Consider the following 20178-nt stretch of genomic DNA (forward strand, 5'->3'; position numbering starts at 1 on the left):
AGCCCTTGATGATGTTAAAAGTTGTTTCTCAGAAGTGTGAACCTCCTTCTCTTCTCCCCCAGTCTCCTCTCTCCCTCCCCCTTCTTCATTCCATCTTTTTTCTCTCTGTCCCTTCCCATCCACTCCCCCCACTCTCTCTCTCTCTCTGAACCTCAGAGCGCGCTATATAAAACATTCCTCCACACTCAGATATACAAACACCTCCGTTCCCACCACAGCGCCTCCGAACCCTGCGTCAGAAAAAACCCCAGTACTCACTTGAAGCGTTTGAACAGCAGACACCTGACCCTTCCTGAATGAGCTGGAGAAGACTCCTTTCTTCTCCCGCATCTCTGGACCGTCTTCTTCGCTCTTTATTTCTCCTCAAGTTTGGCAGCTGATAACGGCTCAATCAGAAGGAGATTTGTTTGTTTGTTTGCAGCAGCTGAGAAAATCAAGGACTGTTTGACATGAGGAGAGACGTTCCACAAAGAGTCATGAAGACCACATGTCTGTGGACTGCCACCGTGCTGCTGTCAGTCATCTCTCTGGTGAGTTAAATATTATTTTGATTTGACCTTTTTTAAAATTCTCACATTGTGTAATATCTCTGTGATTAATGTTTGCAGTTTTCATAAAAAGACAGTTCTACAAGTGAGTTTCAATTAAATCATCAAACAAGCTGGAATTGATCATTTTGAGGTCACGTTGCTGTCTCATAGTGTGGCCAATCTAATAATATAGTCATTTCAGACACATGTGATCTGCCTTATAGTACAGTTTTTAAGTCCCAGGATGATCAGTTTTCTAACATATCTATGCATTAACTCATTAACATCAAGATGAATTAACCAATCTCAGCATAAACACAAACTATGCAAATCCAAATCTGCATCTTGACAAATCCACCCGCACACAGTCCCGCTGGATATTTCTCCCTCAGCACTATTCATTCAATCCTTGCTTTGCATTTCCCCCCCTTTTTTTTTTTCCTCCCATTTACAGATGTGGTCCAATAAGAATATATTTGGCAGTACGGCGGGGAACAGCCTGAGCCCATTATGGCAAACATACCAGAATGCTCCCAACTCAATGCCTTGACAGTTTGTGACAACCCAATTCCTTTAATCCTTGAAGAGACAGTAACCCCTCACCCGCTGATAAATCTGTCAACAAAGCAATCAAAGCAGAACAGGAGCCACTCCTCTCTCTAACAAAAATTCCATAAACTTAATCCCCACAAACTTGACTGGCCTTAAAAAGCTCCCGTGGTGTTATCTGTGTTTAATTTGCATAGTGATGGAAAGAAGTCAATTACTATTAATTATTCTCTACAACTTAATACCCATTATCGAATTGAATTCACCGTCTTGAAAACCATAAACTCAATTTCACAGCTGACTAAGCGCACTAATCATTTCACCCCTCCCACTTTTTTTGGCTTTATGGAGCCCTTCCTGCTTTAAAGGAAAACAATTCATCGATTTCAGAAGCAACAACATTAACAAACACGGATTCCCACCACCCTGTCATGATGTAAAGACAAACAATCATTAACTATGCGAGATATATGTACAACAGCATCATGGTAGTGCGAGTTGATCTCATAGCATCACTTGACAGGAGTGTGTTTTTTTCCAGACTGAGCTGCCAAATTGCTTCGCTATGCTTTAATGGGATGATCATAATTGTTTCGTACTTGGTGCATCCTAAGCTTTTGCCTGCAGCTCCTTCAACAGATTGACAGACCCATGGGAACCTCACAAACTTATTTTGGCCGCCTTTGAACCAAGTCGTGTGTGAAATAATATGATTATGCATTTTTCCTCTGGGTAAGTTGGAAAACTGGTGGCTAGATCCCCCCCTCCTTCTTCTTCAAACTGCCCCCCACCCCACCCCATCCCCCCCTTCCCACAAAATCCCGCAGTCTGTCCGCGTACAGTATTTATCCTCCTCAGAAGTCATGGTAATAATTGTGCCCTGGCCTCTCAAAGCGGTGCTGCAGTGATAGGACTCAGCTCCATCCACAGCTGCCTGTGATGTCTTGACACACTTTGTGATTTGTCATCATCTCTGACCCCCCTCAGGTAACACTTTGATATCACTGAGAGAAAACAGATCTAAACTCTTAGTGGGCGTCAAATGCCCTCAGCTGGTCCATCAGCTCAACTGCGCGGGGACCTCACAAGACGAGACAAGTTAAATTCACTGTAAATGACTATGACGACAAGCGCCCAGTTGGAAAATAATCCAAAGACAGCATCAGCACTCTAAGGACTCTTAAAGTACTCTCCCGTCTACTGTCAAACACAGAGAAGTGGTTCTAAATGGAAGATGATATTTCATAAACCAACTGGTGGGAGTCTTATGTTAGAATTGTCTGTGATTCATGGCGTCTAAAAGTTGTAAATTAGATTAAAAATAAGCTTTTATAGAGACTAGTCTCACACCTGAAAAGTCACAGGTCTGATCCTACAACATCCACATGTCCTTCAGCCAAACCCTAACCCTTTAATAGCTGCTCATATTTTAAGCTTCTCTCCATAAGAGCATCACTTTAATACCTTAAATTTAAAAAAATAAAAATAAAGCTGCAGGGCTCCCTTTTCCAAACTTTTTTAAAAAGGACGTTCTCTAATACAACTTTATATAAAACACTCATGATCATCTTGTAATTTTCTGCTGGACTTTAACATTATTACATCACAGTCCTGATCTTCTTTTCCCCCCCCCCAATCTTGGGTTGGTGACCCAGCCAACAGGTCTTTGCTTTTCTTTTCTCTGATGCTCAATACTTTTACCTTTTATCACAGAAAATATTTAAATCTGAGATGACTTGAACTGCTCACAATTCAAATATGCATCACAAGTAGGGACCGGTTTGTTTTAAGGTTAGGAACTAGTCTTTTAAGGCAGGGTGAACCACAACAACCACACCTTTGATAAAAAAGGCAAATGAGTGCAAAATAAATTCCATCTTTTTGTTGTTTATTAAAATAGAATAATGATAAATCGCTATCTGTTAAGCAGCAGCTCTAATGTTGCGGCTGAACTCACAGCACCTAAGCAAGATTTAAAAGTGGAAACCCACATCTGCCATCAGGCCGGCCGCTCTCCATTCTCCCTCTGTTAAACCAGAACTGTCGTACCCACAAATCCTCCCCGCACAGCAGTCGCAGCAGCAGCCGCAGCATTCAGGTAAATGAAAACTGACACACACTTTCATTCTTCCTCACAAGGTTTTGTGTACAGCCCACCGCAGAGTCATCTGGCTCCTCCGGTAGTTCTATTAAAGGTGGAATTTGTTGGCTGTTCGGGGTCCAGTCCCATAGAATATCCTCCGAGCTCCCGAGGGAACGGGGGGGTTGTTTATCTTCCTGTTTCAAAGAGCGGACGCCTGCGCCTTATCACAGCCTCGCCAAGAGTAGATAGCATTTAAGTTGTCCAACAGCCTGCCTATATGCTGCATCTGGCAATCAGAGTCGTTTCCTAAAGGACTTGTGCATAGCGATGCTGTTAGCGTTATCTTGTTGAGGGATTCTGCCTCATATGCCGAATCTGGGAATTATATTAACAGACAGTTAAATGGGGTTTGGGGGGGAGGGGGTGGGAGGCTCCTGCATGACAAACTGTAAAACGAAAAGTTGGGCTATGAAATAAAAGCATCTGAACGTGACTGAAAGATACAGTATCTCTGAATGGAAACACTGCATTTATTATATATTTCACAAAGATTTTTTTTTTTACTGCAGATTTTCCTCAAGGCTTTGACTGACTTCCCTTTATATATTTAAAATATTTTTTTAGCCTCCATCAAGGGGGTTTGGAAGAAAAGCAAGGGGGGTTTAACTGGTTTAAATTATGGGAAACACAGACGCTACACAGATATTGCAGACAAAGCTTCACTCTCCTGAGTCCTCAGACTTTATGAAATTGTAGTACACAGTTAAATCTGCTGATAGGCAATATCTCTTATTTTTAGTTTTAGCTATTTTTAGATTTGACTAAAATATTTTAATAACTTTTTCAAAATTATCAACATCTTTTCCAACCATTTTCAGCTACAGTTTTAGATTTTTAGCCATCGACTTCCCTTATTTGTGTGCTGCTGGAAAATGTATCAGCAAAACCTTAAAACCTAATTTATTCAATTGTTCATCATAGTCCATTACTAATTATTATTATATAACTAACTAACTAACTAACTAACACTGAGCTTTAAACGATTACGTCTGATATCCTGAATTATTTTTATCATTAAGAAATCCCACGCAAAGAATCACTCAAAAAACTGAAAGTTGACACATTTGGTGATGTAGTGTTTGTTTCCAGCAGCGGGATGGTGTATGTGGGGTTTGCCCAAAATAAACCTGTAGTAAGGAAGAGAGAAATGAGCCAGTGAGGCAGGATGGATTTTAATAGTTTGTGGACAGAGGACTTGTCAGTGGGATCGGTTCATTGTTGGCTTTGGTGTTTTTGCAGGATGTTGACGAGGAGGACAATGTAAAATATGGGACCCACTCTATACAAGTGTTTGCTAACAGATAGTATTATAATATATGTCATATAACAGACAGTCAATAGTCACATATTAAAATATCTAAAATAAATAAATGCTAAATTATGTGAACATATTTTTTTTTTTTACATACTTTACAGTTATGTAATATTTCTGTCTCAGTTGTTTTTATTTTTCATTATGAAAACTTGTTTTTAAAGGCAGAATAATTTATTGTATATATTCTGGTGATATTTGTAAATTATAGATTGTCTAAGATTTGTTTTTAGTAAATTTAACATACTTTTATCCAAAATGTTCCAATATTATTATTATTTAATTTGAAATAATACTGCTCTTTGTCTTCTTGAGGAGTAGTAGATGGTGTTACTCAGCACTACTGGGAGCAATGGTCTCATAGATTGTAAACATTAGTTATGGGTATCTTTATGATAACTACCCAGTATTGTCATTCACATATATTTTCTTGGTTTTTTGGCATTTTAAAAAGGCATTTCACAAAATTGATGTGAGATTTTCAAATTACTTTTCTTAAAAATGTTGTATTTACAAATTGATTTTAAATAGCTGAACTAATTTTATGTTCAACTATTTTATTATTCAACTAATCTTTAATATAATTTCTCTATAAAAGCTTATTTTGGTTGCAAGTCAGTCTAATGAACGTCTTTAACTTTATGTCAGACTTTAAGATTTGCAAAACCTTTGGCACAGTCCTTTGCAGCAGTCGTTTCCACATTGGGGGTGATGACCTTCTAAATGGGTGACAGCATACATCTGAAATTAAACAAAGGAAGACAAATGTGTTGATTTTTTTCAGATTTGGATTTAATTTTGTTTTTCATTCACGTAATATCTGATAGTCCTGCATTTAAATGATAATCAGTTCCTTCTGTTGATTGAAGCCACACTTGGAAACAAGCGTCTCAAGTGGCTGCCTCTTCGTTTTAGGGTTGTGAGCCACTGCTTTGCTAATAATAAACACAAGTTAAGTGCAAAATAAACTCCATCTTTAGTCATGAGCAATGTTATTTGTCATTTTGATATTTCACAGTACACAGTAGTGACAAACCAATATCTGGTAAAGCCAAAGCCATCAAAGTGTGACTGTTGACCTTTACGCTGCCATGTTTGTTTGTCTCTTTCTTCTAGTTTCGCGCTTTATTCTCTGTACTATCTCTTTCAGGCACATTCATGCATCTAGCACACACTCCCTTTGTGCCTCACTTGCATGTTTTTAAAGCCAAGGAGAGGTAAATCTTGGCCCTCCGAGTGTTGGTGCAGTCAGTCGGGGGGTTCTGGATATAAACGTTGCTTTAGTCAGGACTGCCTCTGATCTGCCTAATCTCCCCAGGCTGGATTACAGGTTGGGTTCTAATCCGTGAAGTGGGGTCTCTGTGAATGTGCCTCCGAGTGCTCTAATCCAGAGACTGTCAGGTGCTTTAGATGAAAGCTAATTGCATGTCACAGTTTGGGGACCAGACATAACGCTGGTGACAACAGAGCAGAGTTTCCACAACAAGGAATTAGGTCTGACGATGACTGGGCACGCACTTCAGATGCGCTGTGTAATTTTGATAATCTTGGAAGAAAATAGTAAAGAAATCCCTCAAAAAAAAATCTGATTCCAGTGACACATCCTCTTAGAAAATTATTCATAACACGAAGTTGCAGGAAATCATGAAGCTTTTCAAAACTCACTGAGTGCAATTTAATTTCCTGGTTGAAGAAACGATAAAGATCCTAAACCCGCTTGGATTTTCATTGTTTGGAAAATATTCTTTACATTTACTCCTCAAAATTCTGCAGCAGCAGCTGCACAAGCGCACGCACACACACACGCGCACACACACACACGCACACACACGCGCACACACACGCGCACACACACACACACACACTCACTTTGAGTTATTAGCTAGACAGGCATTTAACCAAGCAGTTTGCTAATATCCCTTGATCTGGTTTTGGGATTCCACTGAGACTGAAACTGAGTAACTGAGAAGCACCAGTAATTACTGCACTCTGAAAATGATATTTCATTTGATCATTAGAGACTACAGTCTTTTAACAACTCAGAATAGAAAAATTAATGGGCTTTACAGTTTGGATTACTGGCCAAAGGTCATTTAGACTCAATTAATTCTTTTTCTTTACTACTGGAAGCATCTTCAAATAAATGTATGTTTAAACTGGCCTTGGTTCAAGTCTAACCAAGTCACTGGTTTTCCTTAGAGGGGAAAGCTCCAATGATTTTAGTCTTGCACTAATGTAATCCTTATTTACTTCCTGTTTATTTTTGCTCATTTATGGAGCAGCCCCTCATTTAATTCACTGTCTGAAACAAGCTACTGGCTAAATAAGGGGAACAAAACATGTGATGACAATCATACACGACTCTCTAAACATCTCAGCCTTGATATCAGAGTATCTGCAAATAAGGTGTTGATTTCTCATGTAGCTCAGTGGTGTTTTTCCACAGTTGGACCAGCTAAAAGACTTTGAAATGGTTTAAAATTGTATATACAGTATATATTTTATGTTTCTAAAGGGAGATAAATATAACATCAAAACATACTGAGCCAATCGGCCAATGATTACTGGCCACTTAACAATCAGTGTTCCCCTAATTGTTATGGCTGAGGCTGCATATCCACATAGAACTGGTAAAAATTTACACACTGCTTGCATAGCTTGAAGCAGACCTACTATGCTCATTTCTGATACACGCTACTATTCTTGGACTCTGCTAAAGTATCTTTGCGTGCTTCTCAGCTGAAAATAATAATTTACTCCCAGTTCATTCATAGTCGAAAACAAGCTGATTTAGCACCTTTCCCTTACAGGCAGTTTTATTTTGATTGGTTTTCTCTGCTGAACATTAGATGTGAACGGCAGCACCTCTGTGCACATAGAATGACCAAATAGAGCTCAACACTGAGGTTCCAGGGAAAAAAACAAAAGACATTCTCCATAGGGAGTTTGATTATGAGCCATAAGGTTATAACCATCCAAAGCAGACCTGTTACGAGGTGCAACATTGTGAAATAATAATATGTGCTTCTGTAGAAATCACAAGTCTATATGATAAGAACCTTGTTTTAATAAAAATGTATTTTATTATTTTATGGAAAAAGAACTACCCTACCTGCAATCTTAAATTCAGACAGTGATGTCTCAGATTGGTGGAGGTCGCTGTTACCATGGAAATGTTCAACCCATGAAAGTCGGGTTGCTAAGTGAGCGCAAAACTTCTGAAACTGCAAGAGCAGTGGTTGCAGTGAGGAACAAAGCACTGTAACCCCCCACACATGCACCGCAAACTGTAGATATATATTCAAACTTACACTGTTATTAACCATACCGACGCTATAGTAAAGGATTAAACTTAAAAAGGCTGACAGTCATTCACTGTGGAATCTGGGATTTGCAGTGGGCATTGGGATGAGTAGTTCCTAAATCGTTAGAAGTAATCATGTATCTTTGTAATTATGTAATTATATCGTGCACTTTTGACTTTTGCTAAAATCAGAATTATGTTTTTATGGTCATGATTTACCTCATAACATAAAAGTCTCCTGACAGTGGAGAAAAAGTGGACAGTCACTGTTGCGCTGTATAAGAAATCCACTCTCAATGACATCATGCAGAGGTTTAAGTAGAAAAACTGCCTTTAACTGAGTGTTTTGCAGTGCTCATTTTGACAGCAAATTTTGATCTAGTTTTAATAATTCTTTTGACTAACATCTCATTAAGTTTTATTCATAATTTAGGCATCTGAATTCATTTAGTTTTAGTCGACCAACTATCAGACGATTACTTCCAAAGTTGATTCAGTTGACAGTTTGTCATATTTTTACCCGTGAGAGCTTCTCCACACGGCTTACAAAGAGTCTTATTTTCTAAATGGGAAATGTGTCATATGTCTACTGTTCGCTTCTTCCCAAGCGTTGACATTTTGTCCCATTTTCATGAAAAACAGGAAGAATGAGAGCTACCTGTACGATTACAAAGACAGAAAAAAGAAGAGGCTGTACCGTTTCCCTGGGGCAGATCAAATGTGCGGATCAACCTCACTGCACAAGCAGATCACTTCCAAACTGGTCCCGCCTTTCTATCCGGCTTAATTTTAGTTCAGATTGGATCCCGTCTCTCCAGAATATTTTCATCTTATTTGCATTTGTCGGCAAAAGTGCCAATATAGTTTTTGTCCTCATGCATCAGTTTTTATTTAATTTATGTTTTTGTCAGAAAAAAAAAACAACAACAACTTGTTGCTGAAAACTATGATGACAAGTTTTTGGTTAACAAATGTAACACTGGTGTTCAGAGCAGTGTGAAGACTGAGGTTTTGGCTCACTAGGGTTAGCTGGACATATTCTGACCTCATCAACTGAAACTTTGGTCATGCTTAATATGAAAACCCACCTTTGTAACAATAAGTATGAAAGTCTTGAATAAAAAACATTAGTGCTTTTAAACTTAACAACTGAAACAAGAGCAAACCTAGAATATTCTTAAACCAAAGAAAAAGGACTGAACTATAATGGCATAATAGACTTTACAGCTCCCTGGCTGACAGTCTGTAAGATACTATTTCACTGAACTTTTACATCCTAAGGAGCTTTATGTTTGACTATAATGGTGCCAATAAATCCTGGAAAGGAAGTCTCCCTCATCCTCACACTCACTTTATCTTTTCACAATGCATCACCACTGACAGACTTTTGTTTCCAGCAATGAAAGACAAAAAGGGCTGTTCATTAATGTGGTTTAACTGCCCCACTGCGCAGGGAAACTGCTGAAATTCAAATTTTTCTCTTCACCTTGTCACGCTAAACATCTTGCTGCGAGGTTCTTGCATTTTTCCCTTTATACTTATTAAAACTAACTAGAAGCAAAGGTCTAGCTACCTTTGAACCTCTGCTCAATATAAAGGTATTGATTTGACTCTGGAGTATCATGTTGCTTTTAAAAAATTCTCTGGCTACATTCCTTTATTCAGAGAGGCAGAAAGATCACAATGCCAGTAACGCTTCGTTCACATCAGGTCATTCATCAACAAGGCCTCTTCAAAACAACTGGAGGCCATCCTTCCAAACTCCTCCATTCTCAATCCAAGTGCATAAAATGAGCAGGAGCTTCAGAGAAAGATCTCAGCACTTGCAGTTTACTCAGAGAGTGCCGTACAAACTCCAGCTTACACTACAACAATGTCATTCAGTGAACTTTCTGAATGAGAGAAGACCTTATTTTCAGCATATTGATCGTGGGTGAAGGTACAAAATGTAAACGCTTCGACCAGATAGATCTGCTGTCACGTTCCTCGGACGGGGCTTGGACATCACTGTCACAAGCCTCTGTGGGGTGCGCGGGAAATCTTTGCTCTCTCATCTGTGTGATTGTTAGAGGAGAGAGACAGAATGAATCATCAATCATCCATTCAGGGTACATTCAGCAGGTAATAGTCTGCTGTTGCATCACGTCTGCTCCTGAGAAGCGCTTCATTCGTCTCGATGTATGACAGGAATAGCCTTAATCTTGATAAGGACATTTCACACACTGTAAGACTTTCTCACAGCGTTAAAACCGTTTTTGACAGACGTATTTGTACATGGATAATGTGCATAGATTTGTTGATGTTTTCCTGCATTTGCAAAGGATATTCATTTTGATCTTGTTAGCAAGCACTCAGCACGAACACGTCTACTCGAAGCTGTTGCTAGGCAGACTGCTGATATTGGACGACTCTACGAGAACCTGGATTATACTTAATAAAAACATTTTAATATATTCCTTTAATAAAATATTTTCATAATAGCTACAGTAAGGATACTTGATTAAGGATGAAATCATAATTGTTCATTTTTCATGAACCTACCATTTATCAAACTTTTTTTTAAAGCATATTTTTAAAGCTAAATATGGGCCAACTAACACAGAACATAAGTCACATGAACTAAGTGGATAAAGAGCTCAAAAATTACGAGTTAGAGAAAGTTTATGCAGTATTGGTTTTGCAAATATTATAGAAAAGAAACTAATCAAAACAAATGGCCTAAATGTGGCCATTTGTCTTTTATTTAGGAATAATTGTACATAATATTTGCAGTTTATACGCTAAAAGATAGATACGTCAGCTGTTTATTTGTTTTTTACAATACTGTGGTCCGTACACTGCACAGTTACAGGAGCACATTTGAATAACTGCTCTGAATGTGAACACTGAATGGGATTCATTAATCACTGCAGAAGTTTTAGCCATGGTGGCCTTTTGCCAGTTACACCTCAACACTTCTCTATGCCGCACTTAGGCTACGTTCACACTGCAGGTCTTAAAGCTCAATTCCGATTTTTTGATCAAATCCGATTTTTTTGACTGCTTGTTCACACTACAAATAAAATGCGACAGCAAACGTGATCTAGTGTGAACCCTCAAAGCGGCCCGCATGCGCAAAAGAAGACGTCACACACAACGCGCTCTGTTTAGACCCAGACCAAACAATATTGTTTGACTGATGGCCCTTAATATAAAGACTTCGGACTTTACGTTTCCTAATTTTTGCTTTAAGTTATTTTGTTATTTACATAATAATGTAGATAACCTAATAATTGCCAACAGACTTAATAAACTGATCCGTAAGGCCAGCAATGTTGTGGGGATGGAGCTGGACTCCCTCAAGGTGGTGTCGGAGAGGCGGATGCTGTCCAAGATAAAGACAATGTTGGATAACACCTCCCACCCACTCCATGACATGTTGGTCAGTCACAGGAGCTCGTTCAGTGAGAGACTGAGATTACCGAAAAGCACCACTGAACGACACAGGAAATCATTCCTGCCTGTGGCCATCTCCCTGTACAACGCATCCACTTAACACACTGTTTGCTGCTACAACTACACATGTTTCTTTTCCAAATATTTATTTATAAGTGACTTATGTATGTATGTATGTATATATATGTATATATTGTACTATTCTTAGTTAGCATATTGTCTGTCTTGTCTTAATGTTGGTTTAAAATGGAGCACTGTAACAAAAAATAATTTCCCCCAGGGATCAATAAAGTATTCTGATTCTGATTCTGATTCTGAATTATCCTTATTGCTGTTTTAGAGGAGCGGTGCTTCAAAGGATAGTTACAGATTTCTGTCAGAATCTGCAGATTATACAGTACAAATAAAATGTTCACGTTTCTCCAACGTTGTCTTCCCAACAGTTTCACTAACATCTACACTGGATGGCCAGGAAGCGTTCGCGATTCTTTCTCCGGCGCTGATAATTGGCGTCTGTCTTGTGTCAGTGATGTAAAAGACTGATTTAATGCGACATGACCATTCAAACAGCAGCAGTCGCTTTCTAAAACATTGGATATGTATCGGATTCAGTACCACATACGAAAGTGACCCAGATCAGATTTGAAAATATCGGATTTGTGCCGTTCACATTGTCATAGCATGATCGGATATGGGACGCATAGGGTCAAAAAAACAAACAAAAAAAAAACAACTGATTTGATGCGCTTTTGCCTGCAGTGTGAACGCAGCCTTAGACACTGTGTACATCACACATCCACGACGAACAAAGTCTAAACACCACATAAACAAAATAATCGCAGCCGTATTGAAGTAATGAGCTGAAGTTAAACGTTAACAGTCAGTAATCAGTGGTGAGTCCAGACTAGCAGGTGTTTTTGGCAGAGGTGTACAAGCCCAACAAAGGCAGCTGGAGGAAACCATTAATGATCCTTCCACAGGTTCATCTACAGAAACCTGGATATGGTGCGATCATCTGAACCAAAGACTCTTTTTGCCATCTTGGCTGAGGTTGAAGTTAACTAAGAGCGAGTTTTGGCTTTTAGAGAGAGGTGAAAGCATTGTGCTTGATTTATAACACAAGACAAAACAAAGACTCGAAAACAAGTGAAAAAAAAAGAAGTAGTAATCACTGTGTTGTGATTATCTCCAGAAGTGTTGAAAGACAAGTTAGGGACTGAAATTAAAATCCAATTAATCCCAGCATCTGTGATTTCTACCATAAAAATCTAACTCCACCACCACCGAATGTCCACTTACTTCATATAATAGAAGCACAGAGGCTATTCTCTAATATTCAAATAATAAATTAGAAACAGTCAAAGCAGAATAAAAACTCTCCAAATAAACATCTCAAAGTGAAGAAGCACAAAGTGATCAGAAGACTCTGCTTCCAGGCTGATTCGGAGCGTTTGTTTTCAATACAAACTGTTAAAGAATTTAGAGCAACACAATAACAACTGCTGTGCTGAACAAACAGTAGATATCAATCTTCCAGGAGCTGATCAAACATGAGCCCAAAGCAGGTGAAAGCAGGATATATTTAACGCTGTACAATGCAACACAAGCGTACTGCGTCATTTTCTTTTCTTTTAGTGAGATATTTTATTTGATAGAGCCAATTTCTTATATTATAGTTAGCTTTTTATTTCATATGTTTTTTAAGTGCATTTTATTTCATTTTAGAGGTTTATTTTATCTCGTTAAATTAATTTCTTTGCTACTACACAGTTTTCTGTTTATATTATTTTTTTCCTACTCTACCTTTATTATTTTTATTTTCTTAGTAATTGTGTTTGTCCTTTTGGCTGCAGTAACATAGAAATGCAGTCAATTCAGTGATAAATAATTACAATAATCAATTCCACACCACTGCATAACTGCATCACTGCTTGTGCAAATACCAGACCATATTAAATAGCAGCCTATATAAACAGCTGACCACAAATCTTCAATCATAATTAAAAGAAATGTGCATATGCAGCAGCGACTGATTGCTGTATTCCAACTGAACACTGGCAATGAATGTAATATGTAGAGGGATGTTGGTCTGGTCCACCATAACTGCAGATGTCTCCCTCAGAGTATCAATTCAGGTTATAGAGAGACATAATTACAAAAAAAATCTTTTTATCTACATCCTGACCAAGTTTTTTCATCATTTCTCCACCGGTTTCTCCAACTTCTGAATATAAAAATGTCAGATAACCTCCCCCAAAATATCCCACCTATTAACAAATTCCATTCCTGATATTTACACGATTTACTAACACATGCACATTTCAACAGCAGTTCTGTAAAATTAGATGGCATTTTACCTTCAGCTGGTGCTATACCTACATGACAGTTGTAATTAAACAAGCCCTCGAACCTGACATTTGTTCATGCCCTCCAACAAGATGCATAAATGCTTTTTGTGGTGCCTTTCAAAACTCTTTGACAAGTCACTGCAGAAAATAAATCTTTCAAGGTTTAGGGACAGAGTCAGCTTTGGAAAGATTAGGAAAACATTCTAATTTGTATTAAAATTGCAATTTCGATTGGGTTTGTTTAAAGTGGGGACTGTCTCAGACTTTTGCCGTCATGGTTAAAATAGCAACAAACTATTTTCCCTCTTGCTCCTCACAGACGAAATTCATAACTCCAACCACCACTGGAGGGATTTGTCTCTAGAATGTAAAATATGTTGTTTTGGGGGATTTGCAGAAAATGACTGGTGCCTTTTTGGGAGGAAAGTCTAATTTAAATGGACATATCTCTATGGGCTGAGTCTGACTCGCTTGAAATTTTGCACATTTCCTTTCATTCACAGGAAAATGCATGCTCAGAAAAATTAAGATGGGCCAGTCTCCACTCATCACATTCCCACTGATATATAGATTCAGATGTTTTCTGTCATTTTCTGTTGTTTAAAAGACAAACACATGTAGAGAACTGTGCAGTTTCAGAGCATGTATACACAATCATACAAATACAAGTTTATCAGACCACCATCCAGTGTAAGGTTTATGCCACATCTGCCTTAAATTACCAGTTTTGGTAATTATCAAGATCATTTTTTGGTTAATCCACCTGCATGTGCAATATTGAGAGGGATACAAACTGGTGTATTCCTAGAGCAGAATTCCAGTCCCGAATAAATGGGAGGGGTGGTCAGGAAGAGCTAAAATCTGTGTCAAATCAAATATGCAGATCCATCCACTGAAGCAACCCCTTGGGAAATAAGAGCAGCCGAAAGTACCTTTTATTATATTATCCATACAAAGGGGGAAACTATCCATAGAAAACAACTTTCTTTTAGACCAGACTGTAAACCTGCTTTAAATTTTTTAATGTTGGGTTTACAGTCTATGGCAAATAAGTTGCTTTTGGAGCCAGCCTCAAGGGCCCATTACAAGAACTTAATATGCATCCATGCAAGTTATACATACTTTAACTTCAGCAAAAAAAATTGCTTAATGCTGTGTCGCAAAAGCCTATCAGGTGGGAGTTTTCTCAGGCTGTAGATTCACCTGATGCCACTGAAAATCTGATATGGAGAACAAATCTATTGTTGGCATTTGCAGGCAGAGCTACATGATTCATCAAAAGTATTATGAGGCAAAACTTCACATACTTTAGAGTATGTTTGTAACATTGAGTAAAATTTTAACTAATACTCATTTTATTTAATCTTCCAGGTTGCGAGTGCTGACTCTCCAAGTTCCGACTTGAGATATAACTCAAAATCCAAAGTGAAGACCTACTGGGATGAAAGCAGCAAGGACGTGTCCATTAGCCGTCTGCTGTCTCAAAGCCTCTACGGCAAAGAGAACTTCACCTCTATGGATCTGAACTACGACGAAGGAGAGTCTTACTCTAAGCAAGAGCATTGGAAATGGCTTTACAACACCTCAGCCTCCCGTGACCCTCGATCAAGGACGAAAAGACGCCCCATCGTCAAGACTGGAAAGTTTAAGAAGATGTTCGGCTGGGGTGATTTCCATTCTAACATCAAGACGGTGAAGCTGAACCTCCTCATCACCGGCAAAATTGTGGATCACGGTAACGGCACCTTCAGCGTCTACTTTCGACACAATTCAACCGGTCAGGGCAACGTTTCCGTGGGACTTGTTCCTCCCACCAAGGCTGTGGAGTTCCAGGTCCACCAGCCGCACCAGCAGTACCACCACCATCACCAGCAGCAGCAGACGGCCCTGGAGACCAAAGAAACCAAGCTGTTCAACTGTAGGGTGGAGTACGAAAAGGTGGAGAAAGGCACCAGGAACTCACTGTGTGCCCACGACCCCTCGCAGAGCTGCCCTCAGGAGCAGACCCAGAGCCACGTGTCCTGGCTGTGCTCCAAACCCTTCAAAGTGATCTGCATCTTCATCACCTTCTACAGCACTGACTACAAGCTGGTGCAGAAGGTGTGCCCAGACTACAACTACCACAGTGACACCCCCTACCTCCCTACGGGTTGATCACAAGACCAGACGAAGGGGGGGAAAGAAAAAAAAAAGACAGAGATAGGCTACAGGGTCCTGAGCAATTTCAGATTATATGAAAGAAAATGGAGTCAAGACATTTCCAACTTGAGATGTTGACAGGCATTATTACAAATAACCTATCCTTGTCACAAGACTGATCTTGCTCCAATGAACAAGCCTAGCCTGAGGTCATTAAGAGAGCATTTAGGGAAGCATTTATAGGCTTGCAATACTCATCTTATATGCATAGCTGCTTACATCGAAAGGAAATTCTCAAGCCAACCATAAAAATATGCTGATTGTATTTATGTAAATATCGTGGATTCCACACAAAGACCAGAGAACAATTTTATCAGTGTTTTCTCCTGCTAATTTAGTTGTTTATGTTGATGGTGTATTTCCGTCTCAATCATGCTTTCTGTCTCCTCCAATCAGTCTCTGGTAATCACTGCGAACACGTAAATGTCAATGCAAATAAGAAGAATCTGTCAGTATGCATTAGAGGGCATAATGGAAAAATCAAACATATTTTGAGTGGTGTTGTTTTCTGCAGTGTGATTGTTAGAGTGAATGTACCTCTCTGATATTGTTGTTGGAATCTCGTCCATGTCCCATGCATGAACCCGAATGTGGTAAACAACTTAATAACGTCCATCTATATTTTCCTGTTATTGCAGCTGTCAAAAATAATCTTCACCAAGTCACGACACAAAGAGGGAAAAAAAAAGTATGTTCTATTTTAATTCTGTGTTGTGTGTTTAGCAGTTTTAAGGCCATGGACGGCGCTCGGTAAATGACACCAAATTGAGGGCTCTCATCAGATCAAACATAAGCAAGTAAATGTCACAATGAATAAATAAAAGTTGCACAAGATGACAGAGAAACAGAAGATCATTTTTTGTGCTTTTCTTTAAAAATAATCAAACATTACTCTGCTCTTTTTTCTCAGAACTGCATATCCATTTTAGACATTTAAGCATTGCTTTTATTTCTGGTGACTCTTTGCATCACTGACATGACAAGCAGCCAGTAGTGAGCCACAGAATTAGAGCCATAGTGCCCCTGCAGAAACCAAAAATAACCATTTGTAAACACTGGAATAATCATTTGTATCGAAAAGTGATTGATAATCGGAAAAAAGGTAGGTCAAAAGTTTGTTTAAAAATAGATCATAGAACAAGAATGCAAGAGAACATGGAAATTGTTGAGAGGAAGATTTCCTGAAGTGCATTTGAGGCTTAAGCAGAACAAAAACGCTATTAAAATGCGAGAACTGGTAAAAAGAGCTTTCCAGCTCCAGAAGAGGCAGGACATACATTAAACAGCAGGTGCTAATCACACATCCTGCGTGTCAAACGCTCGCACTTCTGGTTATCAAAAAAAAAAAAAGAAAAAAATTTCAGATGAGCCTAACGCTGGCTGCTAATGATATTGGATGTTCCAATTGGCTATTAAACCTTCATTACATAGATTGGAAGCCAGTGGCTCCACGTGAAGCATTTAGAGAAAATGAACACAGTATAAGTGGGAGCTCTGCAGAGTCAACACCACAGAAAGAATGAATTAAAGAGCCGATAGAAAACCTGTAAAAAAGTATGAATGTGCACCTAGGGGCACAATCACTGCTGTCTATTTAAATTCAGTGCTCTTTCACAGTGTATGCCATGGTATACGCAACGCAGTAACTGCTAATGGCAGCCTGGATGACATCCAATATGCCAACATGGGGCGAATTTTCTGACAAGGCAGGTCGAAGAATAGGGGTCTGCCTGTGGGATGAGTGAGCATAAAGAGGAATTTATGATGCGGAGGAACAAGGCTGGCAGAAATCACTGGAAGCACCTGACTCGTAAATTGAGAGCATGTTTCTGTCACTAAGAAGAAGGAATGACTAATGTGTCAGATTGCTGTTTGGGCCAGTTCTTTCATCTCAATAAAGTGACTTTGATATCTCTCCACCCCTACCCAAATGTGCCAGGGACAGTTTGTTCAGCTTCAGGGAATTAAAGCAGCACTTTCCCGAGACAATGCAGCCTCATTATGCATATAATCTTACAAGTGTAAACAGTCTGGCACAAAAGTGTTCGGTGTGAGAGCTGCTGAGAGATGGATCTGTTCCCTGACTAATGTCATCTGAGGCTAAATGCAACGTATTGTGATGCTGACTGTTTTGAAGAAATTACCGTTTCAGCCTCAATTACACGTGTATTATAATTTATCCTCCATTTAGTATTTATCAGTAACTAAACTTGACATCGGTCAAGTGCCCGATGTGAAAGGGGTCAAACACTACTGGAGACATACTGGGTAGGTACTTGGTTTTTTGGGTTTAGGATTCAGCTGCTTTGGAAGTGTTGGGCTGTTTTTTTCCCCCTTCTCACATTATCCGCCTAACTTCCTTCCCAAACTCCTTTCAGTGATCATTTGCCGTTGATTACTCCCAAAGCTCATGGCCCATAAAATGGTGTTTGAGACAGCTCTTCTCTACAGTTTCCGTTCAGCTCCGTGGAGCATTCTAGCTTTTTCATCGTATTGTTCTTAATTTACTGCCCCCATCTTTACAGTCACAGCTCGCTCAAGTATTTTTTAAAGCAGGTTCGAGCATCAACATACAGGTGAAATATTTATTAGTGATGACACTCTATACTACACTATACTACAAGTGCCAACAACATTAGAAGGAGAACCTCAACAGGGAGAAGAACACAGGCGTTACAGGGTGAGCAGGAAAGATGAAAGGAAGGCAAAACTAACCTAGTTGGTTAAAATTATGATTTATGGGCAATGTGCATATGCTACATGCCACTGGATAGGGCTACAGACAGACAACACATGCTGAGAAGAAGACTTCAGTGACTCCTGTGCTATTCATAAACCGCTATAAATGATCAATGGTTTTAACCAGTATTAATAGACTGTGATGACTTCTCAGCTGGCGAGCGCAACAAGCACCAGAGTGACCATACACAACGTAGGTGATTGGCCAGGTTGCACACAATCACCTGTAGCTTTCCATCCTACAGTGGGCTTCCGTCTGAAAGAATTATGCTTTGATAGAGCACAGATTACAAATTTAATTTGGTTTCTCCAAACCAGGGGAGCATGGTGAAGCAGTGGTTAGCGCTGCTGCGTCACAGAATGAAGGTCCCAAAGAAAGAAGGCAAAAAAAAAGTCAGTCATGGTACAAGTTCCACAAAAATCAGAATCGAAACAGTGTTTAAATGGTTCTTAACCTCCAGAGACCCTAAATCTTCATAAGCAGACATCACAACCTTACATTTCATTCTGCTCAACACAGACGTGATGAATCCCTAACAAGAGTTCAGGTCTCAGGAGCTATTTGTATAGACAATGTTGCAGTCCCTAGTTTTAACTGGTAGTTACCTAGCCTGTTTTTTAGTAAATAACCAAGCCTCTCACCATTTGAATAAAGAGATTCACAGGAAGGTTTTATTGACTAGACCTAGAGTAAGGAACAAGACGACACATGGCTGTTGCAGCACACAGATTTGTGTTTGAATGCACACCAATAAAGCAAAAGTAGCACACACTAGAACAAAGCAGGTGTAGAACCTTTAACAACGGGTTATTTTGGAATTTCGTTGTTATAACCAATCCAAACAGACTTTCCATTTTCTGCTATTTCCTCCAAAAGACGTTTTCACCACTGATATGTGCAAAAACATCTACAAATTTCCTTTCGGGCAAACTAGATGCCGTATTGACTCAGTGATCATGACATGATGGGATGTGCCAGCAATAGCTCATAACATCTGCTGATATCTTTGCAATAGGTGTGGGACATAACATCATCGCTTATGACTATTTTAAACTTATTTCATTTAAAGAAGCTCATGTGTTATACCTTTAAACATTGCAGCTTTAACCAGCGATCCTTAAATTTCTCTGACAACTTTCACATAATCATCCTGGTTTGTTTGAGATTACATTCAAGCACTGAGTTGCTGCACTTAACTTTTATAGGAACTTTATGTTCTATTAACTCCTCTATTAGTAAGTTAATGAGCAGTGGGTCGGATGGAGGAGCTGGGGGGACAGGAAGACAAATTCCGTCTCTGTTTTGGAACCATTAAACCCCTAATGGATTCAAATGAAAACTAATTTTCTTCTATTTAGAAATTAGTCCAGATCAACACAACGAGATGATTTTTTTTCAGTCTTCTGCCTACAAATTATTTTGTTGCCCCAAAATTACCAAAACAAATTCATTATTGCAAGTTTAAGTATTTGATGAAAAATTTCCATTTTGTATTTTTCTTACCGAACAAACCCTGCAATGCAAAGTGCATAAACCTGCATTTTTTCTCATGGCCAGCAGGGGGCAAATCCTCTGGTTTCACATCTAATTACCTTACTGCTCACTCAGTTTATAAACT

General features: G+C 39.1%; 1 protein-coding gene across 1 annotated transcript; it reads left to right on the forward strand.

Annotated features, from left to right (window-relative positions):
- The first annotated feature begins 223 nt into the window (after positions 1–223).
- LOC308405132 (neurexophilin-1) lies at positions 224–16568 on the forward strand. The gene is made up of 2 exons (XM_080895570.1): positions 224–530; positions 14993–16568. Exons 1-2 carry the CDS (start codon positions 450–452, stop codon positions 15773–15775), a joined length of 864 nt encoding a protein of 287 aa, XP_080751696.1. The 5' UTR covers positions 224–449; the 3' UTR covers positions 15776–16568.
- The last annotated feature ends 3610 nt before the right edge of the window (positions 16569–20178 follow it).

The sequence above is a fragment of the Rhamphochromis sp. 'chilingali' genome (assembly GCF_963969265.1).
Source record: "Rhamphochromis sp. 'chilingali' genome assembly, chromosome: 11".
Classification (NCBI taxonomy): Eukaryota; Metazoa; Chordata; class Actinopteri; order Cichliformes; family Cichlidae; genus Rhamphochromis; species Rhamphochromis sp. 'chilingali'.

Bases quoted from the DNA above. Each gene is read 5' to 3' on its own strand.
- LOC308405132 (XM_080895570.1), top strand. From the start codon at position 450: ATGAGGAGAGACGTTCCACAAAGAGTCATGAAGACCACATGTCTGTGG. The intron at 531-14,992 runs GTGAGTTAAATA...TTAATCTTCCAG, and splicing joins TGCTGTCAGTCATCTCTCTG to GTTGCGAGTGCTGACTCTCC.